Consider the following 15,620-nt stretch of genomic DNA (forward strand, 5'->3'; position numbering starts at 1 on the left):
AAGTGTCAAGACACATACATTGTTTTTACCGTCACCTGCATTTTGGAAACCTCGATATCAATCTAATTTAACAGCTTTCTGTAAATCTGTACAGAAAAAGGATCTTGAATGTGATGCAGAAAGCATTTGATATTCATTGCATGTTAAACAGCAGGCATCTGAAATCTTTGGTTTGAACTATCAAAAATCCATGCTTTCTATTTTTAAATTAAACTTATGTTCTATTGCAGAACTCTTCAGATATGGCAAAGATTATAATGTTATGCATTATGGTTTACATTTTTAAAAGTGTAAGGAAATGAGACCATAAAATTGAATGTTCAATCTGCTTAGATTTCTGTATGGTCTGCCCTTTCCATGAATATTTTTTCACACTAGAGAACATGCTTACTGGTTAACTGATTCTGGTTGGTTTAGTCAATTGAACTGAATAAGTTACTAAATTACAATTACAAGTACACCACTAGATTTAATCCTGTAGCTGCAGCTAATCTCGAAAGCAGGCCTGTCCATTCTCGACAATATTGATTCTTTTATGATTGGTGCTTAAACAACTCAAATGAAAAATCTTTAAAGATCATAACCTTTATAAAATTACTTTTGAGTTTGTGCACAACAGAAATTCATTGAAGCGTGTGGATACCAGAGGTAATTAGGAATTCAAATATATAATTATGTGAAACCACGGAGAAAACGTTATCAAAAAGTAATATTTTGTTCATTGGGGAACTGAGCTAAAAGGCAAGAATTTGTACAAGGTCACAGTTAGCATTTTATGTACAATTTGGACAGTGTCTTCTATTCCCCAGTAGGATATGAGCACTGCCAGCTGACCAGCATGTATTGTCCACCCTAGCTGCCCTTCTGGCAGTCTTCATGCACTGTTGCAGTCCATGTGCTGTAGGCCTATCCACAGTGCCCTTAGGGAGGGAATTCCAGAATTTCACCTAGCAACAGTGAAGGAACAGCGTGATATCTCCAAGTCAGGATGGTGAGTCACTTGGAAGGGAACTTACAGGTGGTGGTGCGCCCATACATCTTCTGCCCTTGTCCTTCTAGATAGTCATGGGTTTGGAAGGTTCTTTCAGAGGATCTTTAGTGAATTTCTGCAGCACATCTGGTACATAATACAATCTGCTGCCACTGAACGTTGATGGTGGAGAGAATGGATGCTTGTGGATGTAATGTCAATCAAATAGACTACTGTGTTCTGGATCATGTCAAAATTCGACTGTTGTTGAAGCTGCACATGTCCAGGCAAGGGGGAGCATTCTATCACACCCCTTGCATACGATGAACAGGTTTTGAGCAGTCACAAAGTGAGGTTCTCACTCCAGTATTCCTAGCCTCTGACATGATCTTGTAGACACTCTCGTATGTGGCAAGTCCAGTTGAGTTTCTAGTCAATGGTAACCCCAATGATGCTGATAGTCAGGGAATTAGTGATTATTACCACTGAAGGTCAAAAGGTCATCCATTAGATTGCCTCTTCTTGGAATCAGTTATTATTTGGTGTTTGTGTGTCGTGAATGTGACTTGCCACTTATCAGCCCAAGCCTGGATATTGTCCAGAACTTGCTGCACTTGAACATGCTCTGCTCCAGTGTCTCTAGAGCTGTGAACAGTGCTGAAATTTATACAATCATTGGCACATATCTCTACTTCTGACCTTAGGATGGAGGGAAGGTCATTGATGAAGCAGCTAAAGACAGTTGGGCCTAGGACACTACCCTGAAGAACTCCTGCAAAGATATCTGGCAGCAGAGATTACTGGCCTCCAACACCTGCCATCTTCCCATGTGCCAGGTATGACTTCAAACATTGGAGAGTTTTCCCTGATTCCCATTGATTCCAATTTTGATGGGGCTCCTTGATGCCGCACCCTGTTGAATGCAGCCTTCATGTCAAGGTCTAACACACTCAGCTCATCTCTGGAATTCTGCTGTTTTGTCCACGTGGAAATAAGGCTATAATGAGGTCAGGAGCAGAATGGTCCTGGCAGAACTCAAACTGGGCATTACAGAGTGAGTTATTATTAATCAGGTGCTACTTTACAGCATCTTCCATCACTTTACTGATGTCTCAGAGTAGACTGATGGAGCAGTGATTGGCCTGGTTAGATTTGTTCTGCTTTGGTGTTTACAGGACATACTTGGGGCAATTTTGCACATTGTCAGACAGATGCAAATATTTTAAGTGAGTGGCATGTTCTGCAGCGTTCCAAATGCCAGAATGTTGTCAGGGCCCATAGCCTTTGCAGTCTCACTGCTTTTAACTGTTTCTTGATATCAAGTGGAGTGAGGTAAATTGAAGACAACTGGTTTCTGTAATGCTGGGGATGACTGGAGGAATCTGAATGGATCATCCACTTGCCCCCTCTAGCTGACTGTTGCTGCAAACACTTCAGCCTTACCTTTTGCATGCTGCTCCATCTTTGAAAATGAGGATACTTACATTGCCTCATATCCCGATGAGTTGTTCAACTGTCCACCACCATTCATGACTGGATGTGGTAGGACTGCAGAGCTTAGATCTATCACTTGCTGCTTATTATGTTTGACATGTTTTGAGGCTGCACCAGGTTGACACCTCATTTTTAGTATGTGGGTACTGCATCTGGCATACCCTCCTGCACTCTCCGTTGAACCATGGATGATCCCCTGGCTTGATGGTAATGGTTCAGTATGGGATACTCCAGGCCATGAGATTTCAGATTGTACTGGAGCATAATTCCACTGCTGCTGATGGCCCAGACTGTCTCAGGATGTTTAGAGTTGTTTGAAGTCTGTCCCATTTAGCATAGTGATAGTGCCACACAACATGTTGGAGGGCATTCTCAATGTGAAATCAAGACTTTGTCTCCATAAAGGGCTGTGTGGTGGTTAGTCTTACCAATATTGTCATGGACAGATGCACCTGCAGCTGGCAGATTGGTAATGATGAAGTCAAGTATGTTTTTCTGCTCTTGTTGGTTCCCTCACCACCTCCCTCACAACCTGTCTAGCAGTTAGCACCCAACCAACTCAATAAGTAGCACTGATGCTGACGCTATCTTGGTGGTGGACAGTGAAATCCCCCGCCGAGAGTATATTTTGCACTCTTGTCACTCTCAGTATTTCCTCCAAGTGTTGTTCAAGAAGGAGCAAAACTGGTTCATTAGCTGAGGGGGGATGGTATGTGGTAATCAGCAAGAAGTTTTCTTGCCTATGTTTAATCTAAAGCCATGAGACTTCATAGGACCCAGAGTCAATGTTGAGGATTCCCAGGGCAACTCCCTCCCAACAGTATACTGTATCGCCACCCTGCTAGGTTGTTCTGCCAGCAGGACAGGACAAATCTTGGGATATCGTTATAAGGTATATCAGGCTGTTGCTTGACTAGTCTGTGAGACAGCTCTCCCAATTTTAGCACTAATCCCTATATGTTAGTAAGGAAAACTGTGCATAGTTGATAGGTCTGTTGTTACTATTGCCTTTTCTGGTGCCAGGTAATACATCCAATTTTATTTCTTTGTTGAGACTTTGTAGCGACTGATAAAACTGAGTGGCTTGCTAGGCCATTTCAGAGGGCAGCTGAGAGTCAACCACATGGCTGTGGGTTTGGAGTTACATGTAGGCCAGGCCGGACAAGGATGGCAGGCTTCCTTCCCTGAAGGACATTAATGAGCCAGATTGAGTTTTCCTACAATAAACAATGGTTTAATGTTCATCAGTAGATTCTTAATTCCAGATGTTCTTAATGAATTCAAATTCCACTACCTGCCATGGTGGGATTCAAACCCAGGGTCCCCAGAACTTTAGCTGAGTTCCTGGATTAATAGTCAAGCAATAATACCACAAGGCCATCACCTTCTCTCAGGACAGGCCACACAATTAAGAGTACAGGTTCACCAGAATGGTTTCAGGAAATTTGCCGTGAGAAGAGAAGATACAAGAACAATTCCACTTGTGTAAAGAAGTTTAGAAGTTTAAAGCAGCTTTTCTTAAAACTTTTTCATAAAGTCCTCAGGCAAAGATGATTTCCTCTGGTTGATGAGTCAGTAGGAAGGAATCAATTAAAAATGTCATTAAAATATTGAGGAGAGATTACCACAAATTTATGAGCATAGAGTTACTGGAGCATGAGTTGCTCTGCAGGAGGGAGTAGTTGAAGCAGAGACTATTCAATTCATTAAAGGGAAAGATAGAGAGAACAGGCATATAATTTGGATAGCTCAACAAAGTGCCTGCACAGACATGATAGGTTCAAACTCCCTGCTACAAAGATGGAGACTGAATAAACTATGAACACCAAACTCAAATTGTCGATCTTTCACCTGTATAAAAGCCAATGTCACAACTCTGTCAATACGAACCTTGCAAAGCATGTTGAACTTCAACTAATATGCTCATTTTCAAAAATCTCTTGTTTTTACATCATTCTAAAACAAAAAAAATTCTGCAGTGAGCTACGATAATAATTGGGATATCCATATAATACTCTAAGGACTGTTTTTTTTATTTTTGTGTTTTTAAAAACTGTGGACTGAAAGAGAAAACACTTTCAAAACAAAAAAAAAAATCAATCAGTCTTTGAAAGAATAGCTGCACTTTTGAAAGCACAAAACCAAACAGCCACGGCAGACAATGTAAACAAGTGTTTGAACAAGCAAGAATTGAAATTCAGACTGCAGACGATCACTCCAAGGATATGTACTGATGCAGCTCTTGTAGGCAACAAGATTGACCTAGAGACCTTTGCTTTTCAAAAATTTTGAGATTGTTTCCCAGGTGGCTGGGCTACTTTGAGATGGAAACAGACAGTGAGAGAGAGGGTGAGAGAAAGAAGTGTGCAGATCTTCCCCCAACCCAGAAGCTACCTGGTGTCTGTATTCAAAACTCAAATTAAAACAGGAAAGAAAACCATTACCTTTCCAGTGACATTTCCTTTAAACTGTGACTTTGAAATGATAAATCAGATACTTTTTCCCCCAAGTGAATCGGTTACTTCTTACAAAATGGTAGCAGAGAGAAAGATCTGAAACAAGCAGTCTGGCCAAATGCATAACAACCATCCCAACATTAAAACTGAGAAGCAAAGACCACACCTCTAACACTCCATGTTTTCTATCTCCACAATTAATCTATTTGGTGAGAGATAGGCTCATAATGCTGTCACACAGAATGATTAGTCGCAAATCCTTCCAGCACACGGAGGAAATAAGGAGGTAGTGATATTCCTGGTCAGCCATATGATGGCAGATAGTTAGTCTCCAGCAACATTATCTAAAGCTTCAGGTTAAGACATGCATGTAACCAAGTACATATTATTGACACAATCACTCACTGAGTGATCCAGAACACACCACCACAATGTGGCTTCAGAGTAGGGAGATCAACAATAGACATCTCACCTTTAAGTCAGCCTCAAGATTGTGAAGAACACCAAATTACTACTCTAGGTTACTTTTGTCGATCTTAGAAGCTTATAGAGTCATAGAGATGTACAGCATGGAAACAGACCCTTCAGTCCAACCCGTCCATGCCGACCAGATATCCTAACCCAATCTAGTCCCACCTGTCAGCACCCGGCCCATATCCCTCCAAACCCTTCCTATTCATGTATCCATCCAAATGTCTCTTAAATGTTGCAACTGTACCAAACTCCACCATTTCCTCCGGCAGCTCATTCCAAAGATGTATCACCCTCTGAAAAAGTTGTCCCTTAGGTCTCTTTTATATCTTTCTCCTCTCACCCGAAATCTATACCCTCTAGTTCTGGACTCCCCAACCCCATTTACCCTATCCATGCGCCTCATAATTTTGTAAACCTCTATAAGGTCACCCCTCAGCCTCCAACGCTCCAGAGAAAGCAGCCCCAGCCTGTTCAGCCTCTCCCTATAGCTCAAATCCTCCAACCCTGGCAACATCCTTGTAAATCTTTTCTGAACCCTTTCAAGTTTCACAACATCTTTCCGATAGGAAGGAGACCAGAATTGCATGCAATATTCCATATAGTGGCCTAAACAATGTCCTGTACAGCCACAACATGACTTCCCAACTCCTGTACTCAATACTCTGACCAATAAAGGAAAGCATACCAAATGCCTTCTTCACTATCCTAACTACCTGCAACTCCAAGGAGCTATGAACCTGCACTCCAATGTCTCTTTGTTCAGCAACTCTCCCTAGGATCTTACCATTAAGTTTATAAGTCCTGCTAAGATTTGCTTTCCCAAAATGCAGCACCTTGCATTTATCTGAATTAAACGCCATCTGCCACTTCTCAGCCTATTGACCCATCTGATCAAGATCCTGCTGTGATCTGAGATAACCTCCTTTGCTGTCCACTATACCGCCAATTTTGGTGTCATCTGCAAACTTACTAACTGTACCTCTTATGCTCGCATCCAAATCATTTATGTAAATGACAAAAAAGTAGAGGACCCAGCACCGATCCTTGTGGCACTCCACTGGTCACAGGCCGCCAATCTGAAAAACAACCCTCCACCACCACCCTCTGTCTTCTACCTTTGAGCCAGTACTGTATCCAAATGGCTAGTTCTCCCTGTATGCCATGAGATCTAACCTTGCTAATCAGTCTCCAATAGGGAACCTTGTCGAACGCCTTACTGAAGTCCAAATAGATCACATCTACTGCTCTGCCCTTATCAATCCTCTTTGTTACTTCCTCAAATAACTCAATCAAGTTTGTGAGACATGATTTCCCACGCATAAAGCCATGTTGACTATCCCGAATCAGTCCTTGCCTTCCCAAATACATGTACATCCTCCCTCTCAGGTTTCCCTCCAACAACTTGCCCACCACCGAGGTCAGACTCACCGGTCTATAGTTCCCTGGCTTGTTCTTACCACCCTTTTTAAACAGTGGCACCACATTTGCCAACCTCCAGTCTGTCTGCACCTCACCTGTGACTGCGGCATGGTGGTACAGTGGTTAGCACTGCTGCCTCACAGCGCCAGAGACCCAGGTTCAATTCCCGCCTCAGGCGACTGACTGTGTGGAGTTTGCACGTTCTCCCCGTGTCTGCGTGGGTTTCCTCTGGGTGCTCCGGTTTCCTCCCACAGTCCAAAGATGTGCAGGTCAGGTGAATTGGCCATACTAAATTGCCTGTAGTGTTAGGTAATGGGGTAAATGTGAATGCAGGGGTAGGGGTATGGGTGGGTTGCGCTTCGGCGGGTCGGTGTGGATTTGTTGGGCCGAAGGGCCTGTTTCCACACTGTAATCTAATCTAATCTAAACTAAACTAAATATCCCAGCAATCACTTCTCTAGCTTCCTCTGTTCTTCTAAACTATATTTTCCCTGCCAACATGAAAGGAATGTACTTCCAGACATGATCGGATGGGAAACGCCTCAGCTTATCAAGAGTGAAAACCAAGACAAAGGCACAGCATGTCCTCACCAGACAATTCCTAATATGTTGATGTAAGTTACAAGCAGCAATTCACCAGCAGTTTAACATGTGTATTCAGAAGTTTTAAAGTAGATGAAAGTTCAGCAAAAAATCTGTCAGAGATCATCACATATTACTGGCAAGGAACAATTTCTCTGTGGTACCTGTGGCAGAATTCAACTTCGTAGAATTGACTTGTTCAACCATCAAAAATAGTGCAGATGACATTATTTGATCTCAAATGAGGTTACAATCCCAACATCTTCCTGTCACGTCAAATGACATTATTTGAACAATAAGTTAGAGGGGAGTCACTTACCATCTAGATTTTAATATTGTTAGTTTAACCCCAGTAATGAAAATATAAACTTATCTTCCACTTCTAACTGATTACTGCTTATCGCTGGCACTGTACCTTAATAGCTTTTCCTCGGCAGTTAATATATAACCATCTCCCTGTGACAATCAATGACATTACTATCACTGAATCCCCACACTGAATAACCTGGGGGTTACACTGACAGAACTGGAAAAGCCTTATAAATACGGTGACTGGGAATTAATGGGCAAATAACTCAGCTTGATTCCCTAATGTCTGTCAAAATCAAGTGTGGTGAAACACCCTCCACCTGCCTGGATGTGTGCAGTTCCAACAATATTCTAAAACCTCAAAACCATCCAAGCCAAAGCCATTTACTCAATTAGCACACCATTCACACCTCTTCAAAATTCACACCCTCTAACACCAACAGATACTGACAACAGTTTGTACTGTCACAAAGCTGGTCCCTTTTTTCTAAAAGCTGTTCCTTTTCTCAAGGATACTGTGTCCTTGATTATTTTTTCAGAGGTAAAAAAACTCTCCCGGCTCCAAGGTGACTAGCTTGGTACAGAGACTAAAGAGTATTGAGGGGCCTTTCTGTTTATATATAAACAGATGAGACTTCAGGCCAAAGTGGTCATGTTTTAGAAGAGACCTATTTAATGAAAGGGAAGTGGTCAGCTCTCCAGCTGAGCAGTTCAGTCCAGAACTACTTAGGTGTTCAGCTGTATGGAAACAGACTCTTTCTCTCTCTCCTTCAGCCCTTCTAACTTCAACCTGTAAGCATTTGTTCCATTTTTACTTTTTAAGGGGGGTTGCTTATTGGGACTGTGGTGCATATTCAGTTTGGATAGACTGAGTTCTGTAGGGGTTATTTGTGTTTCATTGTATAATTTTGTGAATAAATTTTTGTCTGTTTTAAAACCTGGTAGTCAAGCTAGCTAATTTACTCCAGGTAATTTTCACTGTACACTTATCAAAACAAATTGCAAAGTTATGGTCTGGGCAGCCTGCTTGAGAATGTTTTGAGTGGTCTGGCCTAGTTCATAACAGTACTATCTACAAGATACACCAAGGCTCCTTCAAAAGCACTTTCCAAACCCATGACCTCTACCCAGGACATGGGAACACAACCAACTGCAAGCTCCCTTCCAAACCGCACATCATCTTGAATTGGAACTCTCTTGTGCCATTTCTTCATTGTCGTTGGGTCAAAGTCCTGGAGCACCCTTTCTAACAGCACAATGGATGTCGTTTGACCACGTGGACTGTAGTAGTTCAAATAGGCAGCTCTCTATCACCTTCCTCAGGACATAAATACTAGCCTGGCTAGTAATGCCAGCATCCAGTAGCTATTAAATAGTTTGCTGATTATTGCATCCTACATTTTTATTACCATCACTTTGACAGCAGTGGCATCAGATATTAGTCATGATATAGAGTGTCAGTGTTGGACTGGGGTGGACAAAGTTAAAAAATCACAACACCAGGTTATAGTCTAACAGGTTTATTTGGAAGGACTATTTCAGGTGATAGGAGCAGTGATCTGAAAGCTAGTACTTCCAAATAAACCTGCTGGGCTATAATCTGGCATTGTGTGATTTTTAACTTTAAATCAGAAACTAGGATACTGTTTGGATTGACAGGTGTGATGTTGAAACTGTAGGCAGAAATGCATTATGGCAATCACTTTCTCTATGACAGACCACTAGATTTAAGTCTTAGAAATCATGAATATAACAAATGAAGGTGTTACATTAAAGACCTTACTGCTTACAATTACGGTGCTACAGGAGTTCAATAAGCAAAAATAATTTAAAACTGAAAACAAAGAATTGCAATTGCACAGTTCGTGCCAATGCTTGCTATATTCAACAAATAATCAGCTTTATTTATTCTACTTCAGGTACACATGCAGTGATTTTTTTAATGAAAAGTATAAATTTTAAAATTAAATCACTTTCAATCTGGTTGGTGTAAACGCACCGTACTTTAAAATACAGCATTTTCAATCTGAAAATCCCCATGATACTCCACTAACCTGGTTGCTTTTCTGTAATTCTTGAACCTTCCTGGCAAACTCCTTGGCTTCCTTTTGGCATTGTTGCTCCAATTTTTCCACTCTCCTTTGAATGCGTTCATCCAACATCTTCAGCTCCTCAATGTGATTCACAAATTCTTCCAAAAGCCTATTGCATAAAAGTACATTCACCTAATGTTAAATACCAGGGTTATACCACCACATTAAGAATCACTGCTTCTTCCACATTTTCTCAGTCTGGTTGTGGATAAATGAAACATCATGGCCCTGACTGCAGCTTGGCTCATGAGTGGCAAAACAGTGCTGCATCCCTCAACAATGCGTCTGGCTAAATTAGCCACAATCTACCTCAACTAAATGACAACAGTGGCAGTTAGCCACTATAACTACACCATACACCTGTCTCCCCATCAGTGCAACTCAAACTTTACAATTCACCAAACTGCAGCCAAATCTCCCTATCTGCTAGATAACTCTCCTATTTTCTCCTTGATCGTCTGTGTCATAATTCCTCCATCAGAATTCAGATTACTAAAATCAAAAGTGGTCTCTTCTACAATTATGAAATGAAACATCTTCCCTCCTTAAGCTTTGTGTCAGTGTTTGTCGTCATCTCGACCATTCTCGCTAACATCAATCTTATATCTTGCTCAGTGGGGTTTTCCACTCTTTAATCAATACTATTTACCAACTCATTGCCCTATCCACACAGTTGCCTCTGGAATTCCTCAAGTTTCTATCCTTAATCCACTCCTCTCATTAAAATATCAATTCTTAGCAAGGATATCCAAGGCTATTCAGTCAGCTTTTAAATCTATTCTGATGACACCCAAGCACAACCTCTATAGGACTACACTGCCTGCACTGTTAAACTGCGTATCCAAAAGATGGCTTCATGGGAGCTACAATTTGTTTCAGTTAAACTCTCGCAAAATCAGTCATTATTACCACAACTTGCTAAAATCTCCACACTTTTTGTCAGTGATTTCATCCTTGTCTTTTGCCAGTATCTCACAGCTGGAATTGTTTCCAAACTTGACATTTATTAGTTTCCAAACTGTGTTCCTGTCTCCAGGACTTCTTTACAAAAGCATCCCCTGCACCTCCGCCTCACTGTAGTTCATCCACCCTGCTAGACTCGACTATTTTAGATTATCTCATGACTAGCCTCGTACCTTCTCCATGCTGCACACACTTTCGGTAATCTAAAAATCTTCTCACTGCATCATACACTTCAAATCCTGTTTACCCATCACTTCCAGCCTTGCTGAACTATACTTCCTTACCATCAATTTAAACTTCTTACGCTGTGCTGTTTTCTTTTTATCCCTCATCCCCCTCTATCTAACTTCCTTTTGCTCTACAAGCTCTTCAGAAATCTGTCTTTCAGACACTGACTATTCTGCATCATTTCCCTCCCTTTCTCTCTCAATAATGGCTTTGTCTCAGCCTACTAGTCCCTATACTTTAATAAAACTCCATCATGAACTCTTTTTCCAACTGCATTATTCCCAAAGAGCCATTTTTGGTTATCACTTATTCAGCTTCCCTTCTGTCCTGGCTTACCATCAATAATCTCATCAGCCTATCCCTTTCATATCTCTCTCACTCTGGGCTTCATCAGCACCCATTTGATCACTACCACCACCTCTTCCAATTCTGCTTCCCCACCCTCCTCCTCATTCACCCTCACCCCTCCCAACCGTGACCATCAATACCACATTTTTTCAAGCTGCTATCACCAGAAATCTTGGGGGTTTTTGTTGGATTCTCTCTTTTTGAAGATGGCCACTGTCTTGTTTTAGTGACATGCATTTTACTTGCCACTTACCAGTCCAAGCCTGAATGCTATTCAAGTCTTGCTGCTTAACTATCTAAATGAGTTCTGAATAGTGAACACTGTACAATCGTTAGCAAATATCCACACTGCTGACATTTTCATGGAGGCAATGTCATTGAAGCAGCTGAAGCTGGTGAGACATGGCTGTGGTAGCAGTTAGTTCAGGGTAGTATGCGGACACTATAACGATTAGTCTCCAAAAATAGCAATCATTTTTCGCTGTGCTAGGTATGGCTCCAACTAACAATGTTCTTCCCTCCAATGCCCACTGATGTCAATATTGGCAGCACCTCTTCACGTCAAAATCAGCTGAATGCTGCCTTGATGGCAGGAACGTCTTCTAAGGCATTTGCATCCTTTCTTAAATAAGGAGACCCAAAATCTACACAATATTCCAGACGCAGTCTTACCAATGTTCTATATAACTGCAAGCAAAATACCCTTAGTTTTATATTCCATTCCTTTCACAACAAGCAAAATTCCATTCAGAAAAACAATAAGTTAAAATAAAACTACCCTCCAGTCTGCATTTACATATACACATCTTTGAACACCAGATGGCACACTATGGTATCAAAACCACTAGCTTATCAAAACCATAAGACATAGGAACAGAAATTAGGCCATTCAGCCCATCGAGTCTGCTCCGCTATTGAATCATGGCTGATAAGTTTCTCATCCCTGTTCACCCGCTTTCTCCCCGTAGATCCTTGGGAATCAAGGGTTATCTATCTCAGTCTTAAATATACTCAATGGCCTGTCCCCCACAGCTTTCTGTGGTAATGATTTCGATAGAGTCACCACACTCTGGCTGAAGCTTCTCCTTTATCTCCATTCTAAAAGGGTTTTCCCTTTACTCTCAGGCTATGCCCTCAGGTCCTAGTGTCTGCTACCAACGGAAGCATCTTCCCAACATCTACTCAGTCCAGGCCTTTCAGTATTCTGTATGTTTCAATTAGATGTCCCCCCAATCCTTCTAAACTCAGAATATAAACCCAGAGTCCTCAAACGTTGCTCATATGTTAAACCTTTCATTCCTGGGACCATTCTCACGAACCTTCTCTGAAAATGCTCCAAGGTCAACTGATCCTTCCTAAGATGTAGGGCACAAAACTGCACACAATATGCAAAGGTGGTCTGACGAGAGCCTGATAGAGCCTCAGAAGTACAGCACTGCTTTTATATTCAAATCTTCTCAAAGCAAATGCCATCATTACAACTGACTCTCAACCTGCAAGTTTAACTTAAGAACATCCTGGACTAGAACTTCCAAGTCTCTTTGCACTTCAGACTTCTGAATTTTCTCCCCATTTAGAAAACAGTCCATCCCTCTATTCTTCCTACCAAAGTGCATGACCTCACACTTCCCAGTTTGCTGCTACTTTGCTGACTATCCTAACCTATCTAAATCCTTTGGCAGCCTCCCTACCTTCATTATCCTATCTGTCTCTCCACCTATCTTTGTATCATCCACAAACTTAACCATAATCCCCTCAGTTCCTTCATCTAGATTGTTAATGTATAAAGTGTGCGTGTCAAAACACTGAACCTTAAAGAACACCACTTGTCACCGGTTGCCATCCTGAGAAGGATCCTTGCATCCCCACTGTTTTGTGCCAGACAGCCAAGCTTCTACCATGCTAGTACGTTGCCTCTGACACCATGGGCCTTTATCTCACGCAGTATCCTCCCGTGTGGCACCTTGTCAAAGGCCTTCTTGAAGTCCAGGTAGACAACATTTACTAGTTCTCCTTGGTCTAACCTGCTCGTTACTTCCTCAAAGAATTCTAGCTGATTTATCAGACATGACCTCCCCTTGATGAAACCACACTAACTTTGCCTTATTTTACCAAACACTTCCAAGTATTCAGAAATCTCATCTATCACAATGGATTCCAGGATCTTACATATGATCGAGGTTAGGCCAATTGGCCTGTAATCTTTTGTCTTACTCCTATTTTAAACAGGAGTGTCACGTTAGTGATTTTCCAGACCCTCCCCGAGTCTAGTGAATCCTGAAAGATCACCACTAATGCCTCCACAATCTCTCCAGTATCTCCCTTAGAACTCTGGAGTTTAGTCCATCTGGTCCAGGTGATTTATCCAACTTCACGCCATTCAGTTTTTCTAGCACCTTCTCCTTGGTGATGGCCACCCTACTTAGCTCTGACCCCTCTGTCACTAACTTTTGGGATTACTCATGTCATCCACTGTGAAGACTGACGGGAAATAATTATTAAGTTTCACAGCCATTTCCTTGTTCCCCATTACTGTCTCTCCAGTGTCATTTTCCAGCAGCCAAATGTCCACTTTTGCCCTTTATATATCTGAAGAAACTCTTACAGTCTTCCTTTATATAATACTGGCTAGCTTACCCTCATGTTTAAATCTTCTCCCTCACTTTGTCTTATCCTCTGTTCATTTTTGTAAGTTTCCCAATCCTCTAGTTTTCCACTGTCCTTCACCACATTATATGCTTGCTCCTTTTGATTTTATGGCATCCCTGACTTCCCTAGTCAAATACTCTGATGTCTTCCAGTTTGTCATTGCGTGATCTAAACCTAGCTACATAATGAACCAGAATCAAAAACAACCATCAGATTAGAATGGTATTCATAACACAGATTTCTCTATTATACTTAAAACTATAGCACACAAAGGAATTACACCATCCTTGAAACAGTTTAAGAGTTGAATGGACAACTTCCAATTAATAGATAGTACCTTTTTGGATCAAAAGCTTCTGCACCACCTTTGGAACCTCCACCTGGTGTCCTCCATGCCAGACGTTCAATATACTCATCAACATCAAAAGGTTCCTGGAAACAAAATAAACAACTCTCCAACAAAACAATTTTGAATTGTCAAGTGCATTATACGTGAATAAAATAACTGCACAGCTAATTAGGAAAAATTGGACACAAATTATTCAGAGAACTTCCAGTGCATCAGCAAATATTGATATTTTGATGTTTGTTTTCTATTAACGCAATATTATCAAACCAACAAGAGAGGTTACTTCTACAGAGGTCAACAAATAACATCCTTCTTATACAAAAATAACTTTAATTTCTTATTGTGTCATTTGTTGGAGTAATATATCCTAAGGTGCTTCACAGGAGTGCTATAAAACAAAATTTGACCATAAACTGCATAAAACAAGGACAGGTGACCAAAAGCCTGACCAAAGCTAGGTACTAAGAAGCATTTTAAAAAGAGGGGATATGGGGGGAAAAGGGCAGAGACACAAAGGGTTTAGGCCTGTTATTCCAAGTTAAAACATACACATCTCAGTTAACTCAATTTTATATAGGTAAATGTAAGTGACTTGTATTCAATAGCTGTGCAGGTGAAAATGTCTGCTTTCATGATTTTAGATAAATAATTTATGTTCTTCTGACATAGGCATAGCATGAAATCAGCATGGTGATTAATGCTTCACATTCATCATTTCTCCTGAATAGGACCTAGGGTTCATGTCACACTATGGGTGACCCCACTGCACAACACAGACACAAGCTTGTTTTCATATGCACACATATACACCTCTGCACACTCACTGACACACGCACCTTCTCACACATACCCCATATCACGTGCACACGGACATGCAATCTGTCGCTCCTGCATATGCACACATATAAGCTTAAGGGGTGAATTTGTTTTTGCAGAATTACATTTAATTTTGCTCAAAAGCTGCATGAATCTATGCAAAACTCTAAACCGATAGAGAGTTTTGTCAGTCTGACGTAGCATTGGGACACAGACTTCACTAACACCCTTTGTTTAAAAATCTGAGCTTTCTTGAGAATGTAATTTAAAAGTAGTGCTGGGATTTACATATCAAATAACAGAGACCAGCATAGCCCATTATAAAAGATGAAAGTTTTAATCTAAGATTGCTTACTGTATCACATCTCCACAAAGGCGGACTGCTTTGGCTAGAAATTGTGAGCATGATCTTTACCTCCACAATCACCAGATGAAGGAACTGCACTCCAAAAGCTAGTGCTTCCAAATAA

General features: G+C 41.1%; 1 protein-coding gene across 2 annotated transcripts in view; it reads right to left on the bottom strand.

The window, feature by feature from the left end:
• exoc5 (exocyst complex component 5) overlaps nt 1-15,620 on the bottom strand; it is an 86,541-nt gene that overhangs the window by 55,660 nt on the left and 15,261 nt on the right. For both annotated transcript variants that reach the window (XM_072568796.1, XM_072568797.1), the window contains exons 2-3: nt 14,323-14,417; nt 9,759-9,906 (exon numbers count right to left, since the gene is read on the bottom strand). In XM_072568796.1, coding sequence (XP_072424897.1) covers nt 9,759-9,906; nt 14,323-14,417 — 243 coding nt within the window. The remainder of the gene's footprint in view (nt 1-9,758; nt 9,907-14,322; nt 14,418-15,620) is intronic.

The sequence above is a fragment of the Chiloscyllium punctatum genome, chromosome 4, assembly GCF_047496795.1.
Source record: "Chiloscyllium punctatum isolate Juve2018m chromosome 4, sChiPun1.3, whole genome shotgun sequence".
Classification (NCBI taxonomy): domain Eukaryota; kingdom Metazoa; phylum Chordata; class Chondrichthyes; order Orectolobiformes; family Hemiscylliidae; genus Chiloscyllium; species Chiloscyllium punctatum.